The sequence below is a fragment of the Ornithorhynchus anatinus genome, chromosome 4 (genome assembly GCF_004115215.2).
Source record: "Ornithorhynchus anatinus isolate Pmale09 chromosome 4, mOrnAna1.pri.v4, whole genome shotgun sequence".
In the NCBI taxonomy this organism is placed as follows: Eukaryota; Metazoa; Chordata; class Mammalia; order Monotremata; family Ornithorhynchidae; genus Ornithorhynchus; species Ornithorhynchus anatinus.
Window position 1 is genome coordinate 78,548,512 of NC_041731.1, and position 15,806 is coordinate 78,564,317.

Consider the following 15,806-nt stretch of genomic DNA (forward strand, 5'->3'; position numbering starts at 1 on the left):
TCCTTGAGTCAGTCAATCAGTCATACTTACTGAGCGCTTACTGTGTGTGCAGAGCGCTGTACTAAGCACTTGGGAGAGTACAAGTCAATGCTTGTACATGATGGAGAGTCACGCATTCTGGGCAGCGCTGGTGACCCAGGATTTACATCTGCTACCCGGGCCTGGGCTTGCCAGCCGCTAACAGGACTCGGTCTCTGCTAGGGCCTTCCGAGAGCTTGAGGGCATTAGGGGCAGAGAATGAATGAGACCAAAGACTACATACGCTCCCAGACCCAGGTTGGTGCTGGGCTGACACCAGCATGTGACCCTGGTCCTGGCAGACTCCTCTGGTCTGAGGTAATAAAGTCGGTATTTGTGAAGCGCTTACTATGTGCAGAGCACTGTTCTGAGCGCTGGGGTAGACACAAGGGAATCAGGTTGTGGGGCTCGCAGTCTTAACCCCCATTTTACAGATGAGGTAACTGAGGCCCAGAGAAGTGAAGTGACTTGCCCACAGTCACACAGCTGCCAAGTGGTGGAGCCGGGATTCGAACCCATGACCTCTGACTCCAAAGCCCGGGCTCGTTCCACTGAGCCACGCTGCTTCTCTAGGTAGTCCAGGCTGAAGGCTTTAGCAGGCTGGGTCAGCTTTGTCGGGGGAAATTGAAAGAGGGGACTCAGGGAAGGGAAGAGGATGGGAAGACCAGGTGAGATGACGGATAGACTGAAGTGCTCAGTACAGAGCACTATACACCGCAGATGCGCCATAAGTACCATTCCTTGTTTGCCTGATTGACTGAAATGGCGGACCCTCAGAAAACAAACCAGAGAACAGGCAAAAAGAAGAAATGTTCTCGGAGAAGCCCGGTCATGTCACGAGGGACTAGGCGGACGTAGAGCTCATTTGACCTGAAGAAGGCCTTCGTGACTGCCATGGGTCTGTAGGAACTCTAGAGTGAACCATCTTGACCCCAGACCGGCTCAGGGCAAGAAGGAGAGAAGGGCTCCAGAATTAAGGATGTCTCATTCCTAATTTTGGTGGCGGAAGCCAGCTGCCTTTAGCTAGCCATCTCTTCGTTCGGGAGCTCTGAGCTGAAAATACCAGAAATGTCCTGCCAGCAACAGACGTCTGTACCAAACTCCACCTATCATTTTTCCGCTCGTCTCCTTCCTCGCCCAGCTCTGTTTGCGTGGCTTCTCTCCCTCCCTATGGTTGCTAGGAGTGGAGTTAGGAGACGGGGCTTCAGTAAGCATTTCTGATCAACCCAAAACGTCTGCAGATATTTGTCTCCCAACCGTGCACTGGCTGAGGGACCCACCTCCCTTCTCGCAGCTGCCTGGGTTTTCTGGAACTGCTCCCTCTCCTCTCCATCCCGGCCCCCTGAACTGCAGGGAAAGAAAGGCGGCGCGATTCTTCGTAGGGTCTCTGGGTATCTCGACTGGCATAGTCCAAGAGATTGATCCCCATCTCAAGGCTTATTGAGTGAGGTCTTTCAGAGAGAACCCTCCTGGTGAATTTGGGTTTCCTTTTCTGGCACGGATGGGTCGCTGCAAGGCTTTGACAGGAAATCTGTTTTTTCCACCCCCCTCTTCATTTGTCTATGCGGTGAGTAGGTTCAGATCTAAGAAATTGATCTGTCTGGAATTTTGTCAAGCCTGGGCCTGGGGGTGAGGAACTGGGGACCGAGTCCTAAAATAATGCGATCAAAACTGTATTCATTCAGAAGAGACTGGCTCTCAGCCAGTTAACTAATTGCTGCATTTGGGGTTTTGTTCTGCTGATTTGTCCACAATCTCTTGCTCCACTGATACATAGGGAAGGACCCAAGTTGCAGTTTTAGAGGAAACTACTTCGAAAAGACACGTTCATTCTCGATACTTTTTGGTTCCCTGCTGTGTGCAGGGCACTGGGCTGGGCCCCTGATGAGTGCGGAGTGTTCTACTTGAAAGAGTTCAGCAGAAGTCAGAGGTTCGCTCTGATCTCAATCCAGAAGATGTCCCGGGTATGCTCTGCAGTCCTTAGGGAGCTTCGACCCAAAGAGAGAGAAGGGAAACAGTGTTGCCTAGTGGATAGAGCATGGTCCTGGGAGGCAGAAGGACCTGGGTTCTAAACCCAGTTCTGCCACTTGTCTGCTGTGTGATCTTGGGCAAGTCACTTCACTTCTCTGGACCTGTTACCTCATCTGTAAAATGGGGATTAAGACTGTGAGGTCCATGTAGGACGTGGACTGTGTCCAACCCGATTACCTTGTATCTACCCCAGTGCTCAGAGCTATACCTGGACCATAGAAGGCGCTTAACAAATACCATAAAAAAAGAGAGATGGGTGACCACAAAATGTATGTCCCCAGGGGGAGCAGGAGCGAAAACCTAGATACAAGTGGTGACGGTAATAGGTGACAAAATGACCGAACGAAGGGATTGATGGCGTAGCTCCAGTTATGTCCATTCACAAGTGCTAAGGACGGCTGTTGGGTTGACAAGACCAGGGGTCATTGAAATCGGTTGGGAAAGGCCTCCTGAGGCAGTGGATTTCCAGGAGACTTTGTGATCTGGTCCCTTCAAGAAGTAAAATGGAAAGGAAATCTCAAATTTTGAGTGTGTTTAGGACCACGGAGTGGGTTGAATTTTTCCCATTTTGGATTTCCCATACGTTGTATGATGCGCCGATGACTAGCCGGGCTGAGTTGCAGATGGGGCAATCCCACCATCGTTGGTATTCAATCACTTGTCACATCATCATCATGCTTGTTAACTACCCTGACAGACAAATCATCGGGGAAATTGGAGCTCCTCACGTGTCCTCTGACCATAACTGAAGTGGAGAAGTGACGCAGTAGGTTCTGCGCAATAGAAACAGAGGCTGCCGAGAGAAGCCGGGAGAGAGAATAGGAGGAGGGCAGACCTAAGCAGGGCATCATGGGAACGTGGTACAATGGGCCATGGCTCCAGACCCTGAGAGGGGGAAGGGGGCCTGCTGGAGGAGGTAGAACAACCCCGGGATCGTGCCACACCGGCGGATACTGAAGCAAAAATCATCAAGCGTTGGCCCAAACGCTTTGAAGGTTGAGAGTGGGGAGTGGAGCTGGTTCTACCACTTTCCCCAAAGTTCATGTCCTGGTGAGGCCAAGGTCGGAAATGGACCCCAAGACCGAAGAGGTTTCCCAACACTAGCTTCCCTAGGCAATAATGCCGATGGTAGTAATAATAATAATAACAACGGTATTTGGTAAGCGCTTACTATGTTCCAACCACTGTTCTAAGCTGCTGGGGTAGATACAGGTTAATTAGGTTGTCCCATATGGGGCTCACACTTTTAATCCCCATTTTACAGATGAAGTAACTGAGGCACAGAGAAGGTAAGTGACTCACTCCAGGTCACACAGCAGACAAGTGACGGAGCCGGGGTTAGAACCCACCTCCTCTTGACTCCCAAGCCCGTGCTCTTTCCATTAAGCCGCGCTGCTCAGGGAGATTGTATCAGAGGGTTTCTGTCTTGCAGCCTGTACCCAAGAAATCCAGCAGCACACCTTTTCTGGTCCCCGTGGCCATTCAGGGTGAGCATTGTTCCGACACCAACGCCTAGGGAGAGGAAAGTAGATCCGACAGCAGCGGGACATGTGCTTGGGGACATTTTTGCTGAGAGACAGCTGGCAGGGCCAGAGGGCACGGTCTATGATCAAGACTGTAACCTTCTAAAGGGCAGGGATCATGCCAAGCCACTCTGCTGTATTGTACTCTCCAAATCACAGTGCTCTGCACACAGTCAGCGCTCAGATACCATCAACCGATGGGCCCGAATAGCTCCGAGGCTTCCACAGCGGCCTCTGAACGAAGAAACGGAGTCTCTCACCTCGGCAGACTCCAATCCGTCGTGGGCAGGGATTGTCACCGTTTATTGTTGCATTGTACTTTCCCAAGCGCTTAGTACAGTGCTCTGTACACAGTAAGCGCTTCTTAAATACGATTGGATGGATGAATGGTGACAAGGAGCAGCAGAGCAGAGACTGGGCAGTCGACGCGACTCGCTGGATCCAGCAGCTGGAGGACAATCTTAAAATCTGAGTAAATGTTTCTGGCAGCCCCCGAGGGACGACCGCCAGAGAATTCATAGCTTCCTGGCAGAGTCTCTCCTCTGACTAAATTCCCACTGGGGATATTGGATCTAGCGCAGGGAAGACAGTCCTGGGTAGTGCTATCCCTGCAGATTTTCCTCCTTGCGGTTGCATTTCATTCATTCATTCATCCAATAGTATTTATTGAGCACTTACTATGTGCAGAGCACTGTACTAAGCGCTTGGAATGGACAATTCGGCAACAGATAGAGAAAATCCCTGCCCAGTGACGGGCTCACAGTCTAAACGTGGGAGACAGAAGCAAAGCAAAACAAAACAAAGCATCATCAAGATAAATAGAATCATGGAGATATACACCTCATTAACAAAATAAATAGGGTAATTAATATATACAAATATGCACAGTGCTGAGGGGAGGGGAAGAGGGAAGAGCAGAGGGCGAGAGAGGGAGGAAGAGGAGGGGAGGAGGAGCGGAGGGAAAGGGGAGGCTCCGTCTGGGAAGGCCTCCTGGAGGAGGTGAGCTCTCAGTAGGGCTTTGAAGAGGGGAAGAGAGTTAGTTTGGCGGAGGTGAGGAGGGAGGGCGTTCCGGGACAGCGGGAGGACGTGGCCCGGGGATCGGCGGGACGGGCGCGAATTGGAGACGGTGAGGAGGTAAGAGGCAGAGGAGCGGAGCGTACGGGGTGGGCGGTAGAAAGAGAGAAGGGAGGTGAGGTAGGAGGGGGCGAGGGGATGGAGAGCTCTGAAGCCAAGAGTGAGGAGTTTCTGTTTCGGGCGAAGGTTGATTTCTCTCCACATCCAGTTCTTATGCCCTCCGGATGGTCGTTATTTTTCACTTCGCATCACCGAGAGGATGGTAAGTTCCTCCTGACAGGGACCCGATCTTTTGCTTTCACTAGTTTAGTGCTCAGCAGAGAGTCAGCTATCAGGACTCAGTGCTCAGTTGGTCTCGAGCACCGTGCTGTGCTTAGAGTAGACACTCAAAGGCTGCAAATATGAAACGGCCTCTCTTGATGGCATTTCTTCTCTTTCGTCCTCTCATCTGGAATAAGGTAGAAGTCTGTAAATTTGCAGCTGCCAAACCTGGAATCCGATGCCAGTGGGATCGGGGTGGTGGAGCTGCAAGCTGTCAGTTCCACCTCCGTCTTGGCTTGGGCATCTCGAGCTCAGCTCCCCATGCTAAGTTTGACATCTTCACCTTTTCTACACCCTGAGGGGCTTTAGTTGGGGCAGAGAAGAGATAGTACAGCTGAAGGGCCTTGAAGAGAGTGAGTACACACGGGATTTTAGCCATGACAGCTGCTTCCTGAGGCTGCCTATATTAAATTGGAACAAAGAAACTGTTTTGATCAACTTGTCATCTGGGCTTAAGGACAGGGAATGTGGCTGCTGCACATAGTAAGCACTAAATAAATGCAATTTATTAATTGATTCAGCACAAGAGCAAGAGTGCTCTCTCTCCCTCCCTGCATCCTTCCCCTCCTCCCCCAGCTCATCCCAGGACATTTTTCTAGATATAGATAGATTTTCCTCATGCAAACATAAAGAACAGCATGGCCTGGTGGATAGACCAGAGACCTCGGAGTCAGAAGAATCTGGGTTGTAATCTCAGCTGCACCACTTGTCTGCTATGTGACCTTAGGCAAGTCGCTTCACCTCTCTGGGCCTCAATTCCCTCGTCTGTAAAATGGGGCTCAAGAGTGGGAGCCCCATGTAGGAAATGGATTGTGTTCAACCTGATCAGTTTATATCTACCCTAATGCTCTGCCAAGAGCTCAGTACAATCCTCTAGACTGTAAGCTTATTAGGGGGACCTGAATGCCATCTCTGTTATACTGTACTCTTCCAAGTGCTTAGTACAGTGCTCTGAATAGTGTAAGTGCTCAATGAATATGATTAATTGCTCCGCACCTAGTAAGTGCCTAATAAATACCATCGATTGATTAATAAATATCATAAAAACCTACAAAGTGAATTATTAACAATGCCCTCCAGTAGGGTCAAAGCACCAGTATAGAGCCATTTCTTCTTTCCCTTGGCTAATAATAATGTTGGTATTTGTTAAGCGCTTACTATGTGCAGAGCACTGTTCTAAGCACTGGGGGAGATACAGGGTAATCAGGTTGTCCCACGTGAGGCTCACAGTTAATCCCCATTTTACAGATGAGGTAACTGAGGCACAGAGAAGTGAAGTGACTTGCCCACATTCACACAGCTGACAAGTGGCAGAACAGGGATTCGAACCCACGACCTCTGACTCCCATGCCCGGGCTCTTTCCAATGAGCCACGCTGTTTCTCTAGAGATTTGCTTGTCCAAGCCTGGAATGTTGAAAACAAGATTTCAGCATCTCTTGGTTGAAGCTTGCAGTTTGAGTACTGTTTAATGGGATCTTTCCTTTTCTTTTCCAATTTAAAAATTATTGAGCTCAGTTTGATGATCAATAAATCAGTAAATCCTTCTTAAACATGTGCTGTTTGGAGAGCACTGTACTAGGTGCCTACTGTGTGCTGAGCCTTGTGCTGAGCGGTTGGAACATTGAGAGGTGGTCCCTGCCCTCGGGAAGCTTACAGTCAAAGGGGCCAGTTCCTGTTTTCCTTCCTTTAAGGGCAAGAGGAGCAAGATGATAATAATGTTGGCATTTGTTAAGCACTTACTATGTGCAAAGCACTGTTCTAAGCGCTGGGGAGGATACAAGGATCAGGTTGTCCCACGTGGGGCTCACAGTCTTAATCCCCATTTTACAGATGAGGGAACTGAGGCACAGAGATGTTAAGTGACTTGCCCAAAGTCACACAGCTGACAGGTGGCTGAGCCGGGATTTGAACTCACGATCTCTGACTCCCCAGCCCGTGCTCTTTCCACCGAGCCACGCTGCTTCTCACAGTCAGACTGGGCCCGAGTGGTTCCAGCCGCTCTTCGGGCTTGGTTTGAAGCACTCACTTGCACGGATGAAGGCAGCAGAACTACTGGCTTTTGCCTAGGAAAACAGAGGGGATGCTAAAGTAACGAGTGAAATTGCTGGTTTCGGGAACTGGAATTGGAAGGGAAATAAAACATGAATCGGCTTGGATTGTTGTGGGCCTGAATCATCCAAATTAAACACAGTCTCTCCCAGCGTCTCCAAGTTTCCAATGAAAAGTCAGACTGTTGCGACATTTTATATTCCTTTGACCTGATTCTTATCCCTGTGATTTTCAATGAGAGAGAGGTGTGCGTTTTAGGGGAACCAAGACCCATCTCTCCCCTTGCGTGTTGGCCACGCGCTCCCTTATATCCTTCCGGGTACAAACAAGAGGCCATCTTGAAAGGAGGAGGGGAAGGCTAAACGAACCAATTCAGGGGCAACTACAGCCTGTACACTGACGTCTCCAGTGGCTGGGGGTCAGGCCCAAAGCTGGGATTCATTCAGTAGTATTTATTTCATTCAATAGTATTTATTGAGCGCTCCCTATGTGCAGAGCACTAAACTAAGCGCTTGGAATGTACAAATCGGTGACAGGTAGAGACGGTCCCTGCCCTTTGACGGGCTTCCAGGGGCCTAATGCCCGCAGCTATTTATAGTGGGGTAGGGGTCTTCTTGTGGACCCACACAAGCGCTCCCCAGAATGGTCCCAGGAGTTGTCACCATCCCATCCCTCCTAGACTTGGAATCTCTGAGAGGCGTGAGAAGCATCTAGGGATCGGTTAGCCAGTTCTGCTTGCTGAGGAGCTCGCAGATCAGGTTTGGAGAAGCGCCAAGGCTCACTCCCTCTGTGGTAGTGAGTCTTCACTCACTCACACACTGTGCTCAGGGACCTCTTTTCTTATGCAGGCATAACCGGTATTAGCGTAAGGATTTCGACAGCCACTGTACGGTACAAAAGATTCTTAAACTAGGTCCCGATCTGGAAACCCCAGGGAACACCACTCTTCCGAGGGCCTCCCAATCCAGAGACCCTTCCCTGGAAGTTTGCTCTGCCGACCCGCAAACTTCCTGGCAAACGCATCTTCCCTTCCGTCTCCTAACCTGGATTGGTCTCTCTCCTCATAGCCCTTGGGGCTTCTTGCTCCCATTTCCTTAGCCCATTCCTCCTTCCTCAGATATTCCCCTGTGATCGGCTGGGCCCCAACTGATGTCATCAGGTGAGTGATTGATTAGCATCCTATGACAAAGAGCCCCCCCCCCCCACCCAACAGAGAAGTTCTGAGGAGTGAGCAGATTCCCTGTTCTAGGAATCTCTGAACCTTTCATCCTAATTTACGGGCCGGGCTAGCGTGTTGGACCGTCACACATGGTGTCCAGACAGAACGGATTTTCACGTTACCGTGACCTTTACGGGAAACGCGTGTGGGCCCAGTGAGAAATTAGTGGTGCAATGCTAAAATAATGGACACTCTGAAGAAGGGAAGGACACCGGAGAAGTCGCTCTGGAAAAAATGTCTCTCATCATCATTCCTGTCCCTCTGCATCTGGGAAACTGTTTTCCCTCTATGAATGAAGGTTTCCCTGTCCTCCCTACTGACCTTTGTCCTAGGACTCGTGGGACCTAGGCCTAGGACCGCTGCTTCTCTTTGCCACACGAAGAAGGGTAGGGGATTCCACTCAGAACACATTGTGCAAAGTCAGCCAGTCCTTCAACTGAATGTCTACTGAGTGCAGAGCCCTGCACTAAACCCTTGGGAGAGTACAATGACCCCTACCCTCAGGGGGTGTCACAGAGGAGACCCACAGACATAGCCATGCTGAGGTGTAAGGGGAAAGGGCGGCGATCTCTTCCACGACGGCTCTGATGGGGAATATCTAAGGGATGGTGCGAGGAACGTAGAATTCTCACCTTGTTTCCCAGGATTGAAATGGGGGGTCTCCATTAGCCCCGCTATGTCAGGCTTCTGCCAGTGCCATTGTCTGCCCTGGAGCTTGTGTCCACCCCAGCCCTTAGTATAGTACCTGGTACATAGTAAGCACTTAAATACCATTATTATTATTATTATGAGGTAAGTACTCAGATCCCTAGGAGACCCCGTGTGTGACAATTTCCATTTCTTAAATATTACCTGAGGTTACTAACTATAGTTCCTGGTACATAGTAAGCACTTAAATACCATCATTATTATTATTATTATTATTGTTATTATGGGGTAAGCACTCACGGATCCCTAGGAGACCCCGTGTGTGACAATTTCCATTTCTTAAATATTACCTGAGGTTACTAACTATAGTTCCTGGTACATAGTAAGCACTTAAATACCATTATTATTATTATTATTATTATGAGGTAAGCACTCACGGATCCCTAGGAGACCCTGTGTGTGACAATTTCCATTTCTTAAATATTACCTGAGGTTACTAACTATAGTTCCTGGTACATAGTAAGCACTTAAATACCATTATTATTATTATTATTATTATTATGAGGTAAGCACTCACGGATCCCTAGGAGACCCCGTGTGTGACAATTTCCATTTCTTAAATATTACCTGAGGTTACTAACTATAGTTCCTGGTACATAGTAAGCACTTAAAAACATAATTATTATTATTATTATGAGGTAAGCACTCACAGATCCCTAGGAGACCCCGTGTGTGACAATTTCCATTTCTTGAATATTGCCTGAGGTTTATAGTACCTGGTACATAGGAAGCACTTAAATGCCATCATTATTATCATTATGAGATAAGTACTCGCGGATCCCTAGGAGATGCCGTGTGTGACGATTTCCATTTCTTAAATATTGCCTGAGGTTTACTAACATGGGGCATTTTTGATGTGTGTGTGTGCGCTGTATTCTGGGAAATAATGCCTGTTTGAATGGCCCCTGGATTATACTGCCATATGCTCATCATAAAACAGTCAAGGGTCAGATGCCCTCACGACATATTTCCAACAGCTGGACTGATCTTTTTGACCCCAGAGCTTTCCGTGCTTTGCCCTTCTCCCTCGTCCTCCGTGGAAAAGACATGGGCCGAGGCCTAGAACAGCACGGCCTAGCGGAAAGACCACGTTCCCGGGAGTCGGAGGACCTGGGTTCTAATTCTGGCTCTGTCCAATTTCCTGCCGTGGGACCTTGGCCAAGTCGCTTAACTTCTCGGTGCCTCAGTTGCTTCCTTTGTCAAATGAGGATTCAAGACCTGTTGCCCCTCTTACTGAGACTGTGAGCCCCGTGAGGGAGAGGGACCGTACCCAAACTGATCATCCTCTATCTACCTCAGAGCTTGGAAACGTGCTCGGCACATAGTAAGTGCTTAACAAATACCACAGTGATTCTAATCCTTGTTATTAAGATCGTAACCCATCAGCCCTTCCCAAGCACCGTTCTGAACTGCCCTGATGATGACTTTCTTCACAGGCCTGTCCGGGGACAAGGGAGAACGAGGAAATCCAGGTGCTACCAGCCAGGGTCCCAGGGGTCCCCCTGGGCCTGCAGGTAAGAGATGGCACCTGCCTTGGAGGCTTTAGGGGTCGGGCCGGGCCACCGGACCAAGCGGAGAATCAGGTGGCGGGGCAAGCGATCCCATCCCTTGTGGAGTCACTAGGGTAGCCAGGTCTCCCCGATGCTCCAACAGGGAAACTCCCCAGGCTGGTTCATTTCTCCTAGGTTGGCCGTCTGGACTCCTATTGTTCTCATCCTCACCGACACGGAGCTGTCAAAGTACTAGTACACTGAAGTCAGCGCTTCATTTGTTCATTCAATTGTATTTATTGAGCGCTTACTGGGTGCAGAGCACTGTATGAAGCTCTTGGGAGAGTACAATATAACAACAGACACATTCCCTGCCCACAACGAGCCTCCAGTCTAGATCTACCGTTGTAACTCCAAACCTCAGTTGCAAAATCGATCCTGCTGAATGGGGAATCAAGGCTATATCTTTTGTAAAAGGCTCTTGCTTTCTGAGCCATCTTCAGGCTGAAATAAACCCACAAGCGACGCCTGGAGGGGAATAATTTTCAGCCAAGGGATGCAGAATGTTATTAGAAATGTACATTCGCCACACCTGATCTGTTTCAGGACAACGCTCCAGTCCCCGGAGCCAGTGGCCAGTGCCTGTACGCTGGGCTGTTAGTAGCCACAGAGCTGGCTCTGAAGCCGTGGCTCTTGTCCACAAGGAAATTGACTGGAGCCTCTGGATCACCGGCTGCCATGTTTTTGTTTGTTCTTCTTAGAGTGCTCTTTCAAAACAGTGCCCAGGATTTAAATGCTGGCATTTCTCACAGCGCGCGCGCTCACTGAGAAAGTACGCTGGCTTCTCAGGCTGTGGACCTTGGCTTAAAACACCTCCCTTCCCCTCCTCCTCAACCTCTGAACTGCTTCGATTGCTCGGAATAAAGACTAAAGACCATTTCAATGGTCGTCTGTTCTCTACTGAGCATTAGAAAATGACAGATTTCTAGTTCATAACCCAAGATGCCTCTTTTGCTAAAGCAGTGAGAGGCATCTGTTTGAAAATTAAGAATGAGCATAGAAAGACCTAAAATAGAATGAATAATCTTTTATTATTGGTATGTACTGACCTTGCTTTTTGGTTATTGGCTAGAGGTTTTGTGTTTCTATCAATACTGGTATAGTTTGGAACAACTTTAATGCCAGCTAATCTAACCCCAGTTCCGCCACTTGTTTTGCTGTGTGACCTTGTGAAAGTCACTTCACTTCTCTGTGCTTCAGTTTCCTCATCGGTAAAATGGGGATTAAGACTGTGAGCCTCTTGTGGGACATGGACCGGATTAGCTTCTATCTATCCGAGCACTTAATACTGTGCCTGGCACATAGCAAGTGCTTAACAAATGCCATTAAAAAAAACAAACCCACAAAACTTTATGGGTTAATGCACTTCCATCATTTCCCAGGAGGAACCGAAATTTTTGGCCTCTTTGTGTTTAGCACTCTATTTTCATGGAAGCAATTAAGAGTACTCGCCGGGGGAGTCAAGTCGGGGCCTGCAGGGTAGGGGACTTTTGGCAGCTTCGGTTCACATCTGGGGAAATGCCCACCCCGGGGCTGACGGGGAGAAGTGTGGGGCGCGTTCTCCCTCTGATGCCGGGGGCGTTTGCATTTGCAGGACCACCGGGGGAGAGCCGGACGGGGAGCCCTGGACCCTCAGGCTCCCCCGGATCCCGAGGTCCCACTGGACACGTGGGGGCGCCCGGACCCCAGGGTCGCCCCGGACCTCCGGGCTACTGTGATCCTTCCTCCTGCGGCAGCTACGGCACCGGAGGTGAGTGCGAATCTCCGCGGTGGGGTGGGGGGAGGTGAACGTCTGGCCGGGGCCTCGACGGGCCGTGGGGAGGACGTCGGTTGGGAGCTCATCATCCCCGACCAACGTCGACGACGGCTAAGAATGAGCCGTCGGGCTCTCGGATAGCGATTAGACCGTGAGTCCGTCATTGGGCACGGATTGTCTCTATCTGTTGCCGAATTGTACATTCCAAGTGCTTAGTACAGTGCTCTGCACATAGCAAGCGCTCAATAAATACTATTGAATAATGCAGGGCAGAGCCGAGCAGGAGAGTTAGCTTGACACCCCCTCCCTCTCTAGGCCATTTCTAGGGGTTTCAGGGAATGGAGGGGAGCAGCGTGGCCTAGTAGTTAGAGCACAGGCCTCAGAGCCAGAAGGACTTGGGTTCTAATCCTGACTCGGCCACTTGTCTGCTGTGTGTGACCCTGGGCAAGTCATTTCGCTTCTCAGTGCCTCAGTTACCTCATCTGTAAAAGGGGGATGAAGACTGGGAGCCCTATGTGGGATGTGGACTGTGTCCAACCTCTCATTCATTCATTCAATCGTATTTATTGAGTGCTTACTGTGTGCAAGGCACTGTACTAAGCACTTGGGAGAGTCCAGTGTAATAATAGGGGAATAGGGGAAGCAGCGTGGCTCAGTGGAAAGAGCCCGGGCTTAGGAGTCAGAGGTCACGGGTTCTAATCCCAGCTCCGCCTCCCGTCAGCTATGTGACTTCGGGCAAGTCGCTTGACTTCTCGGTGCCTCAGTTCCCTCATCTGGAAGATGGGGATTAAGACTGCGAGCCTCACGTGGGACAACCCGATTACCCCGTATCAATCCCAGCGCTTAGAACAGTGCTCGGCACATAGTAAGCACTTAACGAATACCAACATTATTGTTGTTATTATAATAAATAGATACATTCCCTGCCCACGGTGAATTTACAGTCTAGAGAGGAACAGAAATTATAAGCTGATTAGCTCGGGTCTACCTCAGTGCTCGATACAGTGCCTGGCACATAGTATGCGCTTAACAAATACCATGAAACCCCCCACACCCCCTAAAACAGGGAAGCATCATCTAGGAAAGGCATCCAGAGGTCTATGCAAGGGAGTAACCGTGGACTCCCAATAGCAAGGAAAATTCGGTCCCTTTGGGGTCAGGAGCTTCCTGTGCTGGGGGGCCAACGGGGGCATCCTGGCAGGTTACTGAGCTCGAAGGGCACGGGACCCCTCAAGGTAGTACCCCCCCCCCCCCAACCCAGCCCCTCGGCCGGGCGACCGCCACGTGATCAGGCATTCCGCTGCCGCAAATCACTAACGGATTCTCCGTGAAACAATTCATTCAGTAGTATATATTGAGCGCTTACTATGTTCATTCATTCATTCAATAGTATTGAGAGCTTACTATGTGCAGAGCACTGTACTCAGTGCTTGGAATGTACAAATCGGTAACAGAGACAGTCCCTGCCCTCTGACAGCCTTACGGTCTAATTGGGGGAGACAGACAAGAACAATGGCAATAAATATTCATTCAATAGTATTTATTGAGCGCTTACTATGTGCAGAGCACTGTACTAAGCGCTTGGAATGAACAAGTCGGCAACAGATAGAGACGGTCCCTGCCCTTTGACGGGCTCACGGTCTAATCGGGGGAGACGGACGGACGAGAACGATGGCGATAAATAGAGTCGAGGGGAAGAACGTCTCATAAAAACGATGGCGACTAAATAGAATCGAGGCGATGTACATTTCATTAACAAAATAAATAGGGTAATGAAAATATATACAGCTGAGCGGACGAGTACAGTGCCGAGGGGATGGCAAGGGAGAGGGGGAGGAGCAGAGGGAAAGGGGGGGAAAAGAGGGTTAAGCTGCGGAGAGGTGAGGGGGGGCGGTAGAGGGAATAGAGGGAGAAGGGGAGCTCAGTCTGGGAAGGCCTCTTGGAGGAGGTGAGTTTTAAGTAGGGTTTCGAAGAGGGGAAGAGAATCAGTTTGGCGGAGGTGAGGAGGGAGGGCGTTCCGGGACCGCGGGAGGACGCGGCCCGGGGGTCGACGGCGGGACGGGCGAGACCGAGGGACGGCGAGGAGGCGGGCGGCGGAGGAGCGGAGCGTGCGGGGTGGGCGGTAGAAAGAGAGAAGGGAGGAGAGGGAGGAAGGGGCAAGGGGATGTGGAGCCTCAGAGCCTAGAGTGAGGAGTTTTTGTTTGGAGCGGAGGTCGATAGGCAACCCCTGGAGGTGTTTAAGAAGGGGAGTGACAGGCCCAGAGCGTTTCTGCAGGAAGATGAGCCGGGCAGCGGACTGAAGAATATCTGGGGGAAGAACATCTCATTAAAACAATAGCAAATAAATAGAATCCGGGCGATGTACATCTCATTAACAAAATAAATAGGGTAATGAAGATATATACAGTTGAGCGGACGGGTACAGTGCCGAGGGGATGGGTCGGGAGAAGGGGAGGAGCAGAGGGAGAGGGGGAAGAAGAGGGTTTAGCTGCGGAGAGGTGAAGGGGGTGTAGAGGGAGCAGAGGGAGAAGGGGACGCTCAGTCTGGCAAGGCCTCTTGGAGGAGGTGAGCTCTAAGTAGGGTTTTGAAGAGGGGAAGAGAATTAGTTTGGCGGAAGTGAGGAGAGAGGGCGTTCCGGGACCGCGGGAGGACGTGGCCTAGGGGTTGACGGCGGGATAGGCGAGAACGGGGGACGGCGAGGAGGTGGGAGGCAGAGGAGCGGAGCGTGCGGGGTGGGCGGTGGAAAGAGACAAGGGAGGAGAAGTAGGAGGGGGCAAGGGGATGGACAGCCTTGAAGCCTAGAGTGAGAAGTTTTTGTTTCGCGCGGAGGTCGATAGGCAACCGCAGGAGGTTTTTAAGAAGGGGAGTGACAGGCCCAGAGCGTTTCTGCAGGAAGATGAGCCGGGCAGCGGAGTGAAGAATAGACTGGAGCGGGGAGAGAGAGGAGTACATGTGCAGGGCACTGTACTAAGCGCTTGGAATGTACAGTTCGGCAACAGATAGAGACAATCCCTGCCCACTGATGGACTTACAGTCTCATCGATTAACAGTAATACACTGTCGCCGTTGTTGCCAGAACACAAGTGAGACAAGCTAGCTCTGCTCCTGTTTTACAGATAAAGTGTTAGAAGGCGGGAGCTTCACAGAGGTGATGGCAGGGCAGAGAAGCAGTGTGGCTTAGTGGATAGAGCACAGGCCCGGGTGCCAGAGGACGCGGTTCTAATCCCCGTGCTGCCACTTGCCTGCTGTGTGACCCTGGACAAGTCACTTAACTTCTCTAGGCCTCAGCTTCCTCATCTGTGAAAGAGAGTTTCAATTCTTGTTCTCCCTCCTACTTCAAGCGTGAACCCCAATGTGGGATAGGGACCTGGGACATCCTGATTACGCTGTATCTTCCCCAGCGCTTAGAACAGTGCTCTGCACATAGTAAGCGCTTAACAAATACCAAGATTATTATTATTATTGTGCCCGGCTTGATTGTTTTGTTTGCTTATCTGCTCTAGCGTTTAGTCTCCTTCTTGGCTCACGATAGGCACTTCACGAACACCTCTGATAA

General features: G+C 50.3%; 1 protein-coding gene across 2 annotated transcripts in view; it reads left to right on the plus strand.

Annotated features, from left to right (window-relative positions):
- Positions 1-15,806, plus strand: part of COL14A1 (collagen type XIV alpha 1 chain) — a 190,959-nt gene that overhangs the window by 172,271 nt on the left and 2,882 nt on the right. For both annotated transcript variants that reach the window (XM_029063526.2, XM_029063525.2), the window contains exons 46-47: positions 10,381-10,458; positions 12,089-12,244. In XM_029063526.2, coding sequence (XP_028919359.1) covers positions 10,381-10,458; positions 12,089-12,244 — 234 coding nt within the window. The remainder of the gene's footprint in view (positions 1-10,380; positions 10,459-12,088; positions 12,245-15,806) is intronic.